The sequence below is a fragment of the Echiichthys vipera genome (assembly GCF_963691815.1).
Source record: "Echiichthys vipera genome assembly, chromosome: 9".
NCBI lineage: Eukaryota > Metazoa > Chordata > Actinopteri > Perciformes > Trachinidae > Echiichthys > Echiichthys vipera.
In genome coordinates, this window is record NC_139834.1 from 22,617,915 (window position 1) to 22,635,713 (window position 17,799).

At 39.7% G+C, this 17,799-nt stretch overlaps 2 protein-coding genes across 2 annotated transcripts; one reads left to right on the forward strand and one right to left on the reverse strand.

Moving 5' to 3' along the window:
• Positions 1 to 463: 463 nt before the first annotated feature.
• On the reverse strand, positions 464 to 11,020 carry chdh (choline dehydrogenase). Its single transcript, XM_083920204.1, has 10 exons — positions 10,979 to 11,020; positions 9,420 to 9,873; positions 8,790 to 9,020; positions 7,674 to 7,840; positions 7,396 to 7,547; positions 6,700 to 6,829; positions 5,577 to 5,711; positions 4,054 to 4,196; positions 3,361 to 3,463; positions 464 to 3,091 (listed from the first exon to the last, which is right to left on the reverse strand). Exons 2-10 carry the CDS (start codon positions 9,842 to 9,844, stop codon positions 2,673 to 2,675), a joined length of 1,905 nt encoding a protein of 634 aa, XP_083776330.1. The 5' UTR covers positions 9,845 to 9,873; positions 10,979 to 11,020; the 3' UTR covers positions 464 to 2,672.
• A 218-nt stretch (positions 11,021 to 11,238) lies between these two features.
• On the forward strand, positions 11,239 to 16,210 carry il17rb (interleukin 17 receptor B; the record flags this gene model as incomplete). Its single annotated transcript, XM_083920567.1, has 6 exons — positions 11,239 to 11,301; positions 11,398 to 11,422; positions 12,383 to 12,499; positions 14,858 to 14,971; positions 15,407 to 15,687; positions 15,803 to 16,210. 6 exons carry the CDS (start codon positions 11,239 to 11,241, stop codon positions 16,208 to 16,210), a joined length of 1,008 nt encoding a protein of 335 aa, XP_083776693.1.
• Positions 16,211 to 17,799: the final 1,589 nt, after the last annotated feature.

A 17,799-nucleotide genomic window follows, 5' to 3' on the forward strand; every position in this document is an offset into this window, starting at 1 on the left:
GTTGTCATGGGGATCAAACCTGTAATGGTTTCTCAGATGGGAGAAACAAATACGAATTTCAAGATCAAACCGTTTTTTAAATTAAAAATCATGTCATTCAGTGTTATCATTGATTGGTTTTAAAAACATCACTGTTTTAATAAAATCGATTCTGATTTTCTGATTTTATTTTATATTGGCCAACACAGCATAACCTTGTCAGTCCACAGTAAGAGTCCATAAAACCAAACATTGTGGCTCCCAACATGCCAACAACACCAGAAATAAATAATCATCTGCTGCTTATTCACAGTAAAAGAATCCAAATGCATCAAAATTTAGACTTTTATCAGAGAACCATCGTGACAAAAAAACAACACAAAGCTTTGTTGCGCAACTGACAGCTTTATTTTTTTCTACTGTTCCACTGCTTTACAGATGTCCGTGAAATGACAACAATGTAAACAATCTGTATAGTGTTTGTAAAAAGTAAGTGATGAAGATTTCTACCCATTTGTTGTATGGAAATTAAAAAATATACCTCTATCTACTTTGTAGCATAATTACTAGTACCTTATAGATTTTGTACCAAGGAAAAACAAAAACCCTGTTTTGTACATCTGAATTCTTGACAATGAACCTGCTGAGGATTTTTCTAAGGATCACTGAATAAAGTCATGAGGACAAAGGTCAGGACGGTTTCTAGTGTTTGTTCACAGTCGATACAAGAAAAAAAAATTAAGAAGTGCAAACATAAAGGCTGTTTAGAATTTCACAATCATTTCCCCTTAAAAAATCCTTGTGTTACTCCTTCATTAGGACCCAAATGATTTAAACGTTCAAGTCATATTGTACAACACTGCATATAATGTAAACAATAATTGTCACTATAATAGAAATACTTCATAGAGTAGTGCAAAGATTAAGACCATTAGAGTTCATTCTAGCACTTGGCTGATAATAAAAACGTGGTGAATTGAATTTAAATCAATACTTCATGTATGAATTTGAGGATGATTTTCAGTGAAGCTGATTCTAAAGTGTATTCAGCACCATTGTGTTTCAGTCATGGCTGCACTGAACAAACACATCGGTGACATACTGTAGGCCATATTCAATCATTCACATTTTTACAGGCATGCATGATATTTGTTATACACAATCATCTTCAAAAGCTTCGTTGTAAACATCCACAATAGATCCAGAAAACATTATAAACACAAGAGTAGCATTAACATCTTTTTTTTTTTTAGTTTCTAAAAGCTTTCAGTGTATTAATTACATCAAGAGTATTTTAACACAAGACCTACACTAGCCAGATATAATGAGCAATCTGCATGTATTGCTACTTGAATAAAACAGCTACTATATCGTCCTGAACCAAGAGGCAACTAAAAGCTGTGAGCTGCACTAATGCCAGTGGGGTGCAGGTGAGTCTACTATAACTTTTTCCCACTACCTATTCCATATTAGCATCATCTGATAGTTAAAGTTTCTGCACATCTCTATTATTAAATAATAATTATCTGAAAGCGTATTTAAATCAAACCTATGTGTAATTGTAGCCCCTTTGCTGATTTTAATTGTGTGCAACACACCAACGACAAAAGTATTTTATCAGTAGTGGAATCAGCACGTTTTCAGGAAGGAAGAGGATTGTTACCTTGGAGACGACTGATTTGACAGAACAGACAAAACAAAAAAGGTGCTGCTGAGGCTGTTTGGGTAAACGGTCTGCATGAAACATGTTGCTGATCAACAGTGAGACCGCACGCACGCACGCAAAATGCAGCTGTAAACAGCATTTGATAAAGAGATATAATTTACAAAGGCAGAGGAGAAAATAAAAAATATTTTTCTAGTAGTCTTAGTTTCCTCCGAACTTGGCTCATCTGTGGCTGAAATGAAAAGCTTCATTAGTGGATTCACTTTTTAGAGTATATAGTTGTTTTAGTATTTTGACAGGCATTGAATTTTTTCATTGCAAAACTAATGGCCTATTTAAAGCAGTTAATGCGCCGTAGAATTTAACCAGAAACCCCGCTATGGGTGGGATGACGGATGACAAAGTGTGGTTGAAATGTTATCCATTAGAAGGAGGGTTAGATCACCGTTAATGTCAGAGAAGTCTCTTGTTTTGTGAAGGTGTGTACTTTGAAAGACTTGTGTTCTTTACACACATGCACAAACATGTCACAGTTGATGTATTGTTCTTTGGTAACAAGGTAACGCCAGGCAAACATTGTGAACAGCAAATTTCCATTACGTTCACAGTGCCTTTGTCTAGCATCTTTCCCAGGAACCATGCAGTGCCATAATGTGCCAGCTTGCTGCTGACCGTATACATGTCTTAATTTAATTTGGAACAATGAGGCAGGAAGTTTTCATCACATTAGCTTTAAGATTATTTAAGAAATGTAATTTAGGATAGAAAAATAAGACCATAAAAGGTAGAAAGCATACATCAGCCCTTCATTATTATTGTTAACCTGTGACTCACATCTTACACTGACGTTACTTTGTGTGTGCAAATCAGGGGTGTCAACAAGACAACACACTCACATTATTCACTTACAATATCAGATCCAGAGCAGAATGATCAGCTCCTGAACCCACAATTAGCTGTTCACTGCTGTTGTTGCCTAATAATGGATTGTGTTGTGAACTGTTTACCCTTTACTCCTTTTCTCTGTTCATCTCTGCGTCTCGAGTGTCGCTGGTCGGTAAACGGGAACCCCCGGGTCGACGAGAGGAGGGCGACCTCTGATGATGTCAGCGGCCTTCTCTGCCATCATGATGGTCGGAGCATTCAGGTTGCCGCTGACGATGCTGGGCATGATGGAAGCGTCTACCACGCGCAGCCGCTCCAGCCCCAGAACGCGCGCGCTGGAGTCGACAACTGTCATCGGGTCGGATGGGGAGCCCATCTTGCATGTGCAGGATGGGTGGTAGGCGCTGTCAGCTTTTCGTCGTACAAAAGCGTCAATGTCGGCGTCGGACTGGACCTGAGGACCGGGCTGGACTTCGGGACCACGGAATGGGTCAAAGGCCTTCTGGGTAAAAATCTCTCTGGAGTGTTTGACACACTCCCTGAACTCCCAAACATCAAGATCTTAGAGGAGAGAGGAGAATCAAAAACTGGCTTTATTATCGGCAGTTTTACATACAACCCAACTCCAGACTCCTGCTGAGATATACTTGAGCGAATACATGTTTTACTCAGAGTTACAGTAAGTACAAATGTTTCAAATTACAATGATCCTTCAAAATGAGCTAGGCCTTCAGAGGGACGGGAACTGAGCAGGTCTCTGAAAGTATGCTCTCTTGGGAAGTTCTCAAAATATTTGATGAATTTGGTGCTTGACAGTGACTGAATCTTACCGGTGGAGAGATAGTTTGGCTGCAGAATCGGGTGATCCAAAGGGTTGGCGCTTTTTAGCTTCATCCAACCGACACTGGTGCTTCTCATTGGTCCGACATGAACCTAAACCACAAACATAGAGGCTCATCTCTGTGGTAAGTTGTGTACATGCAGGAGTTAAAGGCCATATGTATTGTATGGTTAGATTGAGGAGGTGAGGAAATCCCTTCATGACACAACATATACTTTAAAACTTCTTTGTGCAATGAAAACTGTTGTGTTGCATCAGGAGCAACCAAACGGATACAGAACAGTTCCCTCAAAAACCTGTAATTTCGGAAAACTCCAGAACTTCGACTGGCCAAAGTGTTAAGAATCACTTCATGTTTTTGAGTGTGCCTACATTCACTTAACACTTTCAAAACAACTGATTTATTGTCTTTTCTAGTTCTACAGATGCATTACGCCATTTCAAATGTTATAGCATTTGAAATTCACGAAATGCACTCATTAACTCATAAAACAAACCCACACATTCTTCCAAAACAAACGAGCCAAAGCCTTTTGTAGCACATCAACAAAAACCTCACTTTAGAATGGACATGTACAAACACGAGGAGCGTGAAGTCAAAACCAAAAAACGTTTGTCTCAATAAAGATACCATCACATCTTCTACCTGCACAAAAGCGGCCAGCTTTTGCTAAACACACACCTGGTACGCCTCGATCTTGGAGGCAACTCGCCCGTGGTCGATGACCTGAGAGGGTAGGAAGTGAAACTGGATGTCAGGGTGTGTGATGTGTGGCCGACTACGGATGAACCCTCCGCTCTCCAAGTGGGCTGTTGCTCCATAGCCTAGGGCACAGTCATCATGGTTAGTGAGATGATGGGGCACGGTGTCATGAGACAGGCAGCGTCTGACTTGTCTAACTCAAAAACAAATAACAGTAACTTTAAACTCACACTATGAGTGTCATTGGTGATTTGTATGGGCAGATTGTGCGTTGGGATATTTCAATCTCTGTCTTGTCTTTTGGTGTGTTGGATGACTTACCAGTGCTGTGACACACGTATTTAGCTTGTGTCTGTAATTAAGAGGTATGCCCACATTCTGACTGTGTCAACGGGAAAAAAATGTTGATATGTCTGTATGAGACGCACCAGGCTTTCACCTGACTCCAGTGTTGAACCATCCACATCAATATTACATGTTCAGAGCAAGTTCTCTGGAAGTCAGGATGTAGTATACTCAGGGTGGAGGTCAGGGCGGATGTTTGGGTCATATACACAATGGACTTCAATGCAGGAGTCTGCGGTCCGGGGTGTGCTTGTGTTCCGTCACTTGTGAAAGTGAAATTTAATTACAAACGGACTTAGTTTAACCCAAAACACCATTTTTTTCCCCAAACACATAACCATGTACTTTTGATGCCTAAACCTAATCACTGTTTAGAATGAATAGTTTTTGTTTGAATTCACAACGTTAAACACGTGTCTAAAAATTCACTCTGTGAGATTTTCATCTAGTTAATTGTCTTTTAAGTTCCTATCTATCAGAGTTTAAACAATGGTGATTGATCCTATGACCCACTAATGAAAGCACTTCTTATCGCCTTTTGCCAAATATTCCAATCTGTGTGTCTGTGGCAACATTCCCAGGTTAGATGTAAATACGCCGCCATGCTAGTGACGCTGCTGACAGCGGTTGGTCTGTCGGCCCAGATCGTCACTGACGGTTATGCTACTTTCACTTGTAATCGGAAATCTGGAGCTTTACTCTTGTAAAACCTATAAAAAACGGAATATTGTTATAGATGAGACAGTTTGCTGTCTAGTGGTTGTATTATGTGTTTTTCTTCTTTGTAATTGCAAGATAGGCAACCTGTCTTTCTATTATTTTTTAAATAGAAAAGTCAGTTTTTGTTATACTAGCAGTGACCACCATAAAGCTTCCGTTGCATCTGGCTGGTTATTATTATGTGGAGGAAAGCAGCTGAGTTACATCTGGAAAACCGTGCTGTGAATATCTGTATGTTAATGAGGAAAAGTAGTTGTTTTTCAAACTTCACAATCTCTATGTTTTAAGATCCAGATATTAACCCATACCTGTCCATAACTGATATTTCCTGTATTGATAACATTTGATAATAAAGTGATATTTACTCATGTTCAGTGATTTAAATCAACAGAAATTCATTATTTTGTATAACACTTGGGAGAATGTGTTTTGGTTACCAGTGAACATTGTTAGCCACTCCAGGCCTATCTTGACCATGTGAAAAGGTTTCTGGGCCTTGTACAGGGAGATGGGCTGAGTGCACTGCTGCTGGACGTACAGCTCCAAGTGATCCTGCAGATTACTGCCAACACCTGAGAAACGACAGAGACAAGAGGGGCATTAATATCAGTAATTATAATATAATGCAATATAAGTCTAACCATGAAAGAGGTGGACATGTTTCACTCTATCAGTCTGTATTGGTGTTTGTTGAAATGAGGCTTATTAAAGGCTTATATTGTTAAAACTAGATTTACCATCTTGCGGTTATATGCCTATGCTAAACAGTCAAGTTGCAGTTCACATTCATGTCTGTCTAGACCTACATAATATATGTAGTGAAGACTTTGAATCAATTGAAACATGAATGCTTTACACACATCTGCAACACAGCAGCACAAAAGATCTAAACAATCACCACAGTATCCACATTAGTGTTACCAGTTCAGTATCCAACCATCTGTTCCAATAATGGAAAAGCCTTTTTGCAGAACATTATGATGTCACTGTGAAGTTGGATGCGTAAATACCATCACCGTCATCATTTTATCCTATCATATCATAATTAGCGAAAAAATTCTCACGTTATGGCCAAAAAAGTGTTTTGAGAGGTCACAGTGACCTTGACCTTTGACCTCCAAAATCTAATCTGTTCATCCTTGAGTCCAAGTGGACATTTGTACCAAATCTGAAGACATTCCCTCCAGGCGTTCCTGAGATATTACATTCACAAGAATGGGATGGATGTACTGTACGGACCAAACCCCGACCACAGCAATTTCCTGGTTGATCCAATACGGAAGTGACAAAAAATGCAGTTCACCGAGTGGCCACTAGGGGCATGTTTCATAACAGAGCAATTCCTATTGATCCTGGGCTCGTTACAAAAAAACATTCTAGTATTTTTAGGTCATATCTCCATGACAACGATTGGATCAAGTTGAAAGAATGGACCTTGACGGGCATGCTACGTTTTTTCTACAGTCTATGGTACGGACACACAACCTGAATACACATTGCCTCTGGCCATGGCTGTCCCTAGCCTGGAGGCCAGGGAGGCTCTCACTGCACAAAATGTACCTGGTAAGTGCTGAACCACTGGGATGCCAAGTTGTTTCAGGTCATCAGCCTTTCCCACCCCAGACAGCATGAGAAGCTGAGGGGAGTTGATGGCTCCTCCGCTTAATATCACCTCTTTATCTGCAAACGCCTGAAGAGAGAGCAGAAAAACTGACGAGTGAATCAGTGAACAACAGTCTACATCCATGCTCGTGGCAATGGGATTTTCCCCAGCAGTCACAATGGCAATTATAACATGGAACTGTCAACCTCATGGTGGCACCAGGGGAAGAGTCAGGGCGCCATCAAAGTCATTAGATAATATTATATAAAATTGTCTGGAACCCTTAAGGTCTGAACAATAAATGTTGATTTTGGACAAGGGAAAATTCTGGAGGAATAGTCAGGAGGTTACCAAAGTCATTATGATTCATCCTTTGGGCAATGACGACATCTGCGCCATATTTGATGGCAATACGTTTAAAATGTAGAGGGAGAGTTCAGGAGACTGCTAAAGAATTTTAGCCAATACATCCAATAGTTACAGTGTATTTAGATAATAACAACAATAAGACATGCGCAGTAAGTGAATAGTACGTCGGAGAAAGGTAACCTCAATTTTGTTAGCTACTTTTTTAGATCATTTTTCAAAAATGAATATCACCTTTCACAGCATAATTTTCTTTTTCCCATTATTCAAAATTATATCCGTCTTACCCTCTTCTTTTCTCCTTTCTGTGTGTATTCCACACCCACGGCACGGTTCCCATCAAACAGGATCTTGGTTGTCAGGCAGCGTACCTCTGTTTTCAGGTTCGGTCGACCCAGGGCAGGTCTCAGGTAGGCACTGGCTGTGCTCCACCTCTTTCCTGGACAGATTTGGGCAGTGAGAGGTTGATGATATATAGAGTTTGTACGGGGATGTATAAATACTGCATTTTAATTACATGTGTTTCAATCAATCATTGGTTATCGGTTACAGTATTTTTTTTAACCTTTATAAATGGTCATATCCATCCAGCCCAAGCCCTCCTGTTGGTGTCCGTTCATGTCATCAGTAAAGGGGTATCCTGCCTGCTGCCCTGCCTCAATAAAAGCTTTGTGAAGAGGGTGGTTGGTCTTCCCTCTAGACACATGAAGAGGTCCGCTGCCTCCCCGGTACCTTCAGTACACACAAGAGACGCACATTTAATGTGTGACAAAGATGAAAGCAGTTCGGTCACAACAATCGGCCCATGGGAATATAGTATATATCAATATTGCATCGATATTAAACATTTCATGAACAGCAGTGGTACCTTTCTGTAGCCTGGCATCACCAGACTAATTTGTAAGCGTGCATTTGATCTCCAAGGAGCATTATCAACAATACAGATGCCAAAATGAGAATGCCTCTGGAAGCAATTAAATAGACCTCCAACCAATCCCAGCTACAAAGTGACATAGTGCTGGGCGACACATGCAAGCTGAGGTGGTGCTTGATCAGTTTTGAAGCAGGAAAAAAAATGGCAGCCGAGTCACAAATGTTGTCAAATTAGAGCTTTTGATACTCTGACACCGAAGGGTTAAGCTACCCGTGGATGCATGATGTAATAATTCCAGTCTTTGATAAATTACACTACATAGTACGTGATGAAATCTAATTCGTCTGTCTTTCTCTGCAACACAGACACACGCATCACGTCCATCTGATATGGATTTCCCAGAATGTTATATTTGTTTCCAGAGCGCACAAGTCTTTACCATCCTAGTTTTAACAAGCATGATAATATCTGAGCTGACATCTACTTTCTTCATTTGCATGTTTCCCGGTTTCTTGTACTAAAATTAGATTGGTGACGCACAGCTTTTAACCTTCGATGCTCATATGGCCAGGTTCTCTGTGTTAAGATATTCACTGAGCTAATGCATATTTACATTACATTAAATGTACCACCCAGGATGCATTTCAAGCCTGGTGATTCTGTGGGACTGAACAACTAGCACTGCCAGAGTAAGGGGTCCCTTTAACCTCAATTCATGCATACTAAAATTATTTGAACAAAAGTCAAAAGATACGCCAACAGCTGGACAAATAAATAAAAAGTCCTGCAGATGTTTTTGTTAAGTACCTGTTTTCTCCAAGCTCATGACACTGAGCTTTCCTGAAGTACGGCAGACAGTGTTCGTAATCCCAGCCCTCGGCCCCCTCTCTCTGCCAGCGGTTGTAGTCTTCAGCGTGTCCACGGATGTACACCATGGCATTGAGTGAAGAGGACCCACCCCAGACACGACCCCTCGGCCAGTACATCACCCGGTCGTTCATGTGAGCCTGAGGTAAAGTGTGGTAGTACCAGTTATATCTGAGGAGAAAAAGAAAAGAAGTACAGTATAGTATCAAAATGGAACCATTATCGGTCTGCTTACCGGTCCTGGAAAACAACTTTAATAATATGGTATTATATTGAGACTGATATAAAAACACTGTTGCATCAATTTTATACATGGATGATTAATTTGTTCAAATTATAATAATAAATGAATAATTCTGTAATGACAGAGCAGATTTCCTTCTTTCATATTAACAAAGACTGTGACAAAGCATTTTGAGTTGGCTTGTTGGTCAAAATGTTACACGCTTTCTACATATGTGTTGAAGTTTGTTGTGTTTGTACACACTTGTAAATATTGTAGTGTGTAGAATGACTAGGGAAATGCATCAGCACCAAAATATTTCACGTGAAATTATTGAACTACTGTACTTGTCATCACAGAGGTTGTAGGTCAGCGCAGCTGGCATGTGGATCTTCCATGAGAGTCGTATGTTGCCAAGCAACATGTCCTTAGGCCCAGCTTCCAGCTGCAGCACAGACTCATGGGCATCCTCACTGAGACGGTTGGCAAGGACGCAGCCAGCGGACCCTGCCCCAACAATGATATAACTGTAGGACGGTGTTTTCTGATTGGCTGCAGGTGAAGATGAAGCATTCAAATGAGCAGCGGAGGCACTAAAGTGTCTGTAATTGTTGGAGGGGGAGCAGGAAATGGACTGGCCCATCTTTCTTATCCTGGGGACAAATTCTAGCAAACGGGTAGAAAAGCACCTGCTGTCCCTCATAATACTCCCTCGAGTCGCAGACACAACTCGTCGGGCTCCAGTTTGGCCTGACATGGCCAAAGACAACATCCTGGTTCTGGGAGGGGTGTCTTCATTCACTGTAAACCACAATAACAAACATAAAAGGATGTACTTGAGGGTGGAAACTGAAGCTGGGATTCAAATATATCTGACGGTATGCAAATTCTGGGTTACAGAGAGGTCTCTGGTTGACATTTTAGTGATTATTACTTTAGCCACAATTTGTCCTTTTCATAGTCTCTCTCAAATCTCACTATTTTAATTTACAGGCAGTTAAATGAATAACTTGAACGACCTGACCTTGAGCCTGGTTATTTGGCATGCATGTCTCAACCACAAGAAAGTCATATACCCAAATAAATCCCTAAGATCAAATCCCTCAGACCCAATCAGGCCAGGTTAAAAAAGGGAATGTGATCATTCTGGTGCAAAAGGAAATCTTTTGACTGCATGCATGTGTGTGAGAGAGAGTAAGTGTGTAAAATGTTACAGAGTGAAGGCTACAATAAACTCTCTGATCTTGCAAATATTTGATTAAAGGGCTATTCTGTAGTGCGTTTCACTCCATAAAGAAAGTGGAGTCCTTGCATTCAGGACAAGGCAGGAATATATAGGTCAGGGCTGTCACTCACCACCAGTGACAAGCTGAACTCAACAAACAGCCTGAAATGCCAGTAAATACTTCATAAACTGAAACATCAACACATTCACAACAAGTGGGGAACAGCAGGGTGTCTCCAAGTTTCACTAACTTGTTCTGCTGAGTTAGTCTGAATTGAATGTTTACATGGAAAGAGAAATGTCGCAACCGTTTGCTTATCAGTGTAAAGCAGTCTCGGGTCTAACGGTCTGCTGCAGGACCTGGCTACATTTTTAGACACACTTCTGCTTCGTTAAAACAAACTTCAAACGCTTAAAAAACACGTGTAAAGTGTGTTTAACATCTTCATTGGGGGTTGGTCTGACGTTGGCAGCGACGTTGAGACGTTTTCGGGACTTTAACCGTCACGTTTATTAAGATTTAGTGTTCACGTCGTGTGAAATGCACAGCAGGACACGGACATAACTGGATGTAACTTTGAAAACTACGCTAAATTTAGCCCGAGGTGGTGTGTGGTAGTAGTCTCATACCGACGCAAACGTTAGCAACTGGGTTAAGCAACAGAAGAAAGCAGACCTTACCTATTTTTTCCACTGAAACCGGAGGTTCCGACCTTACGTCGGTTAGTTAACCCGAGCAAAAGCTCCAGTGGGCGGGGCTTAGAGGGCTGCGTTTATAAGTGACGGACAGACCCGGTGTGTCATTTTAACTGACAGCTCATTCAAGCGCACCGCAAGTGAGCAGCCAGCCAGATGCTCTGGATTGTAAACGTTTCCTCTATTTCTCTATTAGTTTGATCTAATCCTCCTTTTTTTTTTTAAAGGTCCAACAGGTGTCGATGATGTGGGGAGCCACGCTGATCTTGTTCTGCTATGTCGCGACCCAGGGGACAGCACATGAGATTGTAAATGATCACTTTGGATGCTTCATGCTTCATGCTTAATTAATTGTTTCAGTTCAAATCAAAAGTGATTTATCTATGTCTGGGGTTTCTTTGCAGAAAGTGGAGTGTCGTGGATTTTACGGTAAGTTATTTAATATATTCATACTCATAACAGTGGTGTAAAGTAACTAAGTAACATTTACTCAAGTGCTGTAGTGGTAAAGTAGTCCTTTCCTTGAGTAATTCCATTTTTATCTACTTTATACTTTTACATTTCAGAAGAAATATTGTTCTTATTACTCCAATAAATTTATTTGGTAACTTTAGATTATTAATACAAAAAATTATCAACAAATGAAATAACATATATTGGTAAGCTACACAGTTCTATATGAAGTAAATACAGTAAGACTCGCCTTTATCAGCTGTAACATTAAAGTGATATTAAGTTCAATCTATCAATAAATATAATCTGATATTATAATATTCTAAAATGGTTTATCCTACATGATGAGTACTTTTGCATTTTGTACTTAAAGTCCATTTAGATCCTAATACTTTTGTATTTCTGTATTTCTGCAGTGTGGTATTTTGACTTAGGTAAAAGCTCTGTGTACTTCTTCCACCACTGCTGGATAAGGACTCTGACCTCTTTCATGTGGGTTTTAAAGCAACTATGGGGTCTGATCCAAAACAGTGTTTGTTGGCAAAGGCAGAGATCATTATTTTAATCTATTTTGTACTGTTTGATTTATTTTTATTCTCCAAAGCTTTTAATCTTTTGCATGAAATGGAAAATGAGGCAGAATGACACAAAGTGGAAATTCCATTTGCTCTATATGTCACCCATGATCATATAAGTAAATTGAAATAAAATTGTATTCAATATGAAAAATAAGACAGACATTAAATGTAAAATATCTGACACACATTTTACAGATTCTTGTAAGTGTGAACATAATGTTTTTTTTCATTGAGTATTACCAGAAGTGTAACAGAAAGTACAATAGGCTGCATTTCAACTGCTGAATTGTCAGACAGCATCTGATAAAATCTCAGAATAATAATATGCACATTATAAAGTTCTTGTCTCTTGTTCCAGATTTCCCTCCTACCTCTAATGAGAACTCCCCATCTTTCCTGGAGGCCCTGAGAGTGAAGCAGGTGACAGTGGAGGGAGAGGTTATGATGAACATAAGCTGGGCAATCAACATTGATGGTAGGAGATAACACTTTTTTATTTTTATCCACATGGAAACATATAAATCCACTTAATTTTGTTGACTTTAAGACAGTTTTACATAACCAAACAGTAAGATGGTCCAGATGTCTCTGACATAGCATCTTCGTCCAGATGTCTCCGACATAGCATCTTCAATTAGTATTATTAAATATATCACTTAAATACTAGCATGCCGTGTACTGATTATTACTGATTATCTGTTACAATGGAAGCTGTTTATTAAATAACAGATGAGATTTGCCACTCTTTATTTTATTTACTTGACAAACAGGACTTTTGTTTGTTTGTAAGTGATAGCACTATAAACAAAAGGTAGAAATGTTTATATGAAATACAATATTTTACCTCGTACACTCAAAATATAAAATACAAGGCACCCTGATTATTTGAAGGTACTGCACCAAAGAAGTAGCCTATCATTTTAGAAATCATTATGAAAAATGCCACATTTCTATAGGGGCTTTAATGCAGTGTGTTAAAGTGAGAATCCCCAAAAGAAATCATAGAAAAATCATAAAAACAACCTCCATAGAAATACAGGTTACATGAAATGCTGAAACCATAATAATCAAAAGCTTGTATATAAGATGTGACAGGGAGAGCCACCTAATGCTAGAGAGAAAAACTGAAAAGTGTTTTATTTTTTATTTCTATTGCTGCAACATAACATTAGATGACACAACATAAATGATGGGTAAACAGTGGCACATACAGTACAGAGTTGTGTTATAGTTGGCGGGGACTAGGGGTTAATTGTGTGTGTGTGTATGTGTGTGTGTGTGTGTGTGTGTGTGTGTGTGTGTGTGGGGGGGGGGGGGGTTGTGTTGTTGTGTGGAAGGGTAAACATGAGAAAAGGAGGAGAGAATACAATATACTTATTATTTATACAAACTGTCTTCAGTCAGGCAGGTGTCAGGATTCTGGTCCTGTCAGTCTCTTCCCTCTTCCTTTTGTGTGAGTTTGTCTCCCTCTGTCGGTTTCTCCCTGCTTGTATCGTTCCCTTTGTGTTTGTCTGTCGGAGCTGGTAGGCGTGGTTCAGCCCAGCTATGGCTCATCTCCTCATCACCGTCTGGATAAATAGCCGGATGTGGCTCACATCCGGCGCCAGACTGTATTGCTATTTCGTTGTTCGTGTCTCTCTCTTGGTTGGCTACCTATTTCTGATGATCGTGTTCGCTATCCGTGTTGCGTTGTGTTTTGTTGATCGTTTCTTTGTTTATTTTGTTATAGTTTCCCAAGTTTGTGTTTTCCACCACCCGCGTTAGGTTTTCCCCTCGTCTTTACCTGGACCCTGTACCTGTTTCCCGTTCCCTGGTTTTTGTTTGCTTTCTCGTTTTGTTCATTAAATATTTTTTTAAACCTTACTCTGTGTCCTTGTCTGCATTTGGGTCCTGCTCCTCAGAGTTATTCCCCGCACCTTTCATGACAGCAGGATCACGGGGCGGGACTAGATGAGCTTTTGCTTTTCCTGCTTTCCCCTCTCAGTATTGTGAATTGTAAACCAAGATAATGTGTGATGATGATTTATCTAACTGAAATAAACAAACAAATAAATACATTTCTGGCATGTTCTGTCTCTTTGCAGCTAGTAATAAATATCTCACAGGCACTCGGATTGTAATTCAAGGGGAATCATACCACTGTAAATACAACCCTGATTTCGCTAAGGCAACATCACTCCTCAATGGATCAGAAAGGGTATAATGGATGGAATCTTGACTCATACATTTCTGTGTGTTGAATTAGCGATTGGAAATGATGAACTGAAATGAAAGGCATACCGAAGAGTATGTGAGGTTGAAATGATTGTCATCTCTTCAAATCCAGATATGGTTTCATCACTTACAAAAGGCAAGCTATGGCTCTTATCTCATCCAAGCTGCCAATCTCCCATTGCCTCCGACCGAGAGCGGCCCCTCTTACAACTATACCACTATTGTAATACCCCGTCGAGCAAGTATGTATACATTTTTTTATTTTTGCTTTTTTGATAGCTATTTTATTTGTATTTCATGTTGTTTAAAATGTTTAATACGTATTTCCTGTTTTCTTCAGGGGTTACATCAAAGCCAACTACAGTTCCTATAGGTGAGCAATCTCACTTGCTGGTGCGTGATGTGTGTATGTGTATACAATATACAGAACTTTACAACGAAGATGTTGATAATTCTATCTTTAACAATACTTTTTAAAATATTTCCCCGCAGTTGAGATTACAACTTTAGGTAAGACTCCACAATTACATACACCACTGTCAACCACTGTACACTCTCAATATAATAACATGAAGTAAAATGAGGAATATGTTTAGTGTGTATGTGTTTTTCCGTGCAGACTTTATAGAGTCCTCTTCAAGCAACCCTGCTAATGTCAACTACACCAGTTTAACAGTTGCTGTTTTTGGAGGACTGGCCGGTTTGATGATCCTGAGTTCCTGCTTCATAATCTGTGAATATAACACTTTTCAAATGCACATTTAGTTGGAAGAGGTGCTACATTATAGCCACCAAAATTGCAGATGATGAATAGGAAGAAAATCCTCACTACAGATGCCTGGGCTCACTTGCCAATCTTGTACACATGCTTTGGATATGTCCTTATTTAGCCACTGGACCAAAATATTTATAACTTGCAAAATGCTTCCTGACCCTTTCTGTCAACTTGCAAAAGAGCTAAAGCTTTAACCATTCTTGTGGCTAAAAGTCTTGTACTCTTGCAAGTTCCCATACTACTGTAGATCTGAAGGTTGGATGAAAGAAGTACTGAAATGTATCTATGTCATCACAAACAGGAAATCCCCTCTGGGTTATGTAAAATATTTGTCTTGCTGCATGGTACTGAAGATAACTAACATCTCTTTATCAATACTCTCTTACTCTCTAGATAAAAGCTGTGGAAACAACTTTGCCACCTCATTGAGTTTCAAAAGGTTGCCTACAACTCCGGTGGCTCCCGTCCCTGTCCTCGTGGTGTACCCTGCTGTGAATTCAGCCTTCCAGGGGGCTGTGGTGGCCCTGGCCGAGTTCCTGCAGTGGCACGGCGGCTGCAGCGTGGTGGTCGACATGTGGCAGCAGGGGAAGATCGCAGAGCTGGGGCCGATGTGCTGGCTTACAGAACAGGCCAAGGCTGCCAGAGTTCTTATTGTCTGCCCACAGGTGGAGATTGTAAGTTGTTTGTTATATTAATATTTGATTTCCCGCTGTCTGACTTGAAATTATTTTAAAAAAAAAATGATATATGTATATAAATTCACCCCTCTGTTCTCAACCCTCTTCCCAGCCCAGCCACTCTCCTCCCATCCACACCTTCCCAGAACCCACCATCCCAGCTGCGGCTCATGACCTTTACCCCCTGATTCTCAACATGGTGGCGAGCCAGGCAAAAAACGCCACCGACTTAGCTAAGTTCTGGGTGGTGCAGCTGGGCGAGCATCACAAGAAGCCGAGAAACCTGGCACCGCAACTGAGGGCCTGCAAGACTTTTTGTTTGATGAAGGACTTGAACAAGCTGTGCAGGAGTCTTCATACCCAGAGTCAGGATGACAAGAAGAGACCTGATCTGATCAGACCCAGGATTGCGTACAGTGAAAAGTGCACCGTGAAATTAAGGGATGCTGTTAAAAAGCTCAGTCAGCCAAGCATTTCCAGAGAGATGGAACCATTGAAATCTGTGGTCGCCATAGTTTGAACATCTGTAATGACCATGTTTAGTTTGATGGAGAAGGAGGGTGGGTCAAATAAAGCTGTTTTTTGAATAGCTGAGTCTTTCATTACGTGATCTAAAATATGTTTATTCAATTACTTTTTTTTTCATGTCATAGAACTACGCTTATTTTGGTTACTAAAACACTGGCATGGACAATGACTATATGTGTCTCTGTGAGTATTTCATCTGGTTTGCTGGACTGCATACTGAATTAAACTATTTTGTAATAACTTTATATTTTGTAATAGTACAATTTTGTTTCATGTGTCTCCATCATCATGTAGAAATTGTAAAGTGATGAACAAATAAAAAACAAAACCGAAAACAAAGCTTCTCTCTCTCTGTTTGTTATGTTTATTTCAATTTAAATATTCCTTAATATCAGTTAAAGAGAAATATGTGGTTGCTAAGGTAGACTCTTGCATTGTGTGAGCCTGAATAGGTAGCCTATTATTATAATTGATTATAACTTCAGTCCTCATGACCAGTTGCATATGGCTGTTGGTTAATAACTGCAATTACTGAGCCAGTTTGCAGACAATGACCCTTCCTACTTGTTTTTTTATCATGCTCATATGTCCATGCTACATTTTATTTTTAGGATTTTTAGCCTAGGCTGTTACTATTGATTATCTTAGTTGTGGAAAGTTTATATTTTTTATTTTTATACATGAAAGTTAGCAAAGCAATTTAAATATGTTTGACGCACAGGAAATATTATCTTTTTTCAAAACTTTATTTAGAACAATTCAGTCCATTACAACCTCTGGTAGGAATATTAAATTTGCATTTCTCCAAAACATTATGAAACCTATTCAAATCAGCAAGGCTCTTTTGACAATACATCAAGGTACATACACAAATAAATAAAAATAAAATAAAGGTCACAAACATAATAAAGTAAAAATACTTAAAGGTTGAATATTTAAAATCTTCATTAAAAGCTATTCTTACAAAATAAATAATACACCTATGGGGCGTATTGTGGGGTACAGAATGGGAGTAATGCTTTTCCATAAGAAAATACATTTAGTCTGAATTATAATTTTTTATTTTTTATTACGGGTTTGACACGAGCCCCACCACAGGGACTTCCTGAAGGGCCCAAAACTGCAGTTCTCCAAGTGTCCACTAGGGGTAGTTTGCACAGTAGACGAAATTGAACCTGACGAACCTGGCAACCTGAGTGATGGGATTATATTTTGTTGTTGCGACTACGATCTTGAGACACTAGTTGGCGGTGTTCTGCTCATTCTCCATATTCAACCTCTAAGGCAAGGCAGTACCCCCTTCTATCAGTCAATAACACAGTCCTTAAATAACTTTATTTGCACGAATAAATCAAAGTATTACTCATTATTTTTAATTGGGAGAACCTATCAACATATCACTGACATTTTTATAACAGAAAAAGAACTGAAAATATGTCATTGGACCATTGACAGTATGCATCTGACTCAGCGGACCAAGGAACAAATCTTTCGACGAATAGAAATCGCTGGTGTGTACCACGTGATCAAACACGGAAGTACAATCTGCCGTTGCCACAGTTGTCCTCGCTACCGCTTGTA

Bases quoted from the DNA above. Each gene is read 5' to 3' on its own strand.
- chdh (XM_083920204.1), bottom strand. From the start codon at position 9,844: ATGTTGTCTTTGGCCATGTCAGGCCAAACTGGAGCCCGACGAGTTGTG. The intron at 7,841-8,789 runs GTACTTAACAAA...TGTGTACTGAAG, and splicing joins CATGAGCTTGGAGAAAACAG to GTACCGGGGAGGCAGCGGAC. The intron at 7,548-7,673 runs GTTAAAAAAAAT...AAATCTGTCCAG, and splicing joins GGATATGACCATTTATAAAG to GAAAGAGGTGGAGCACAGCC.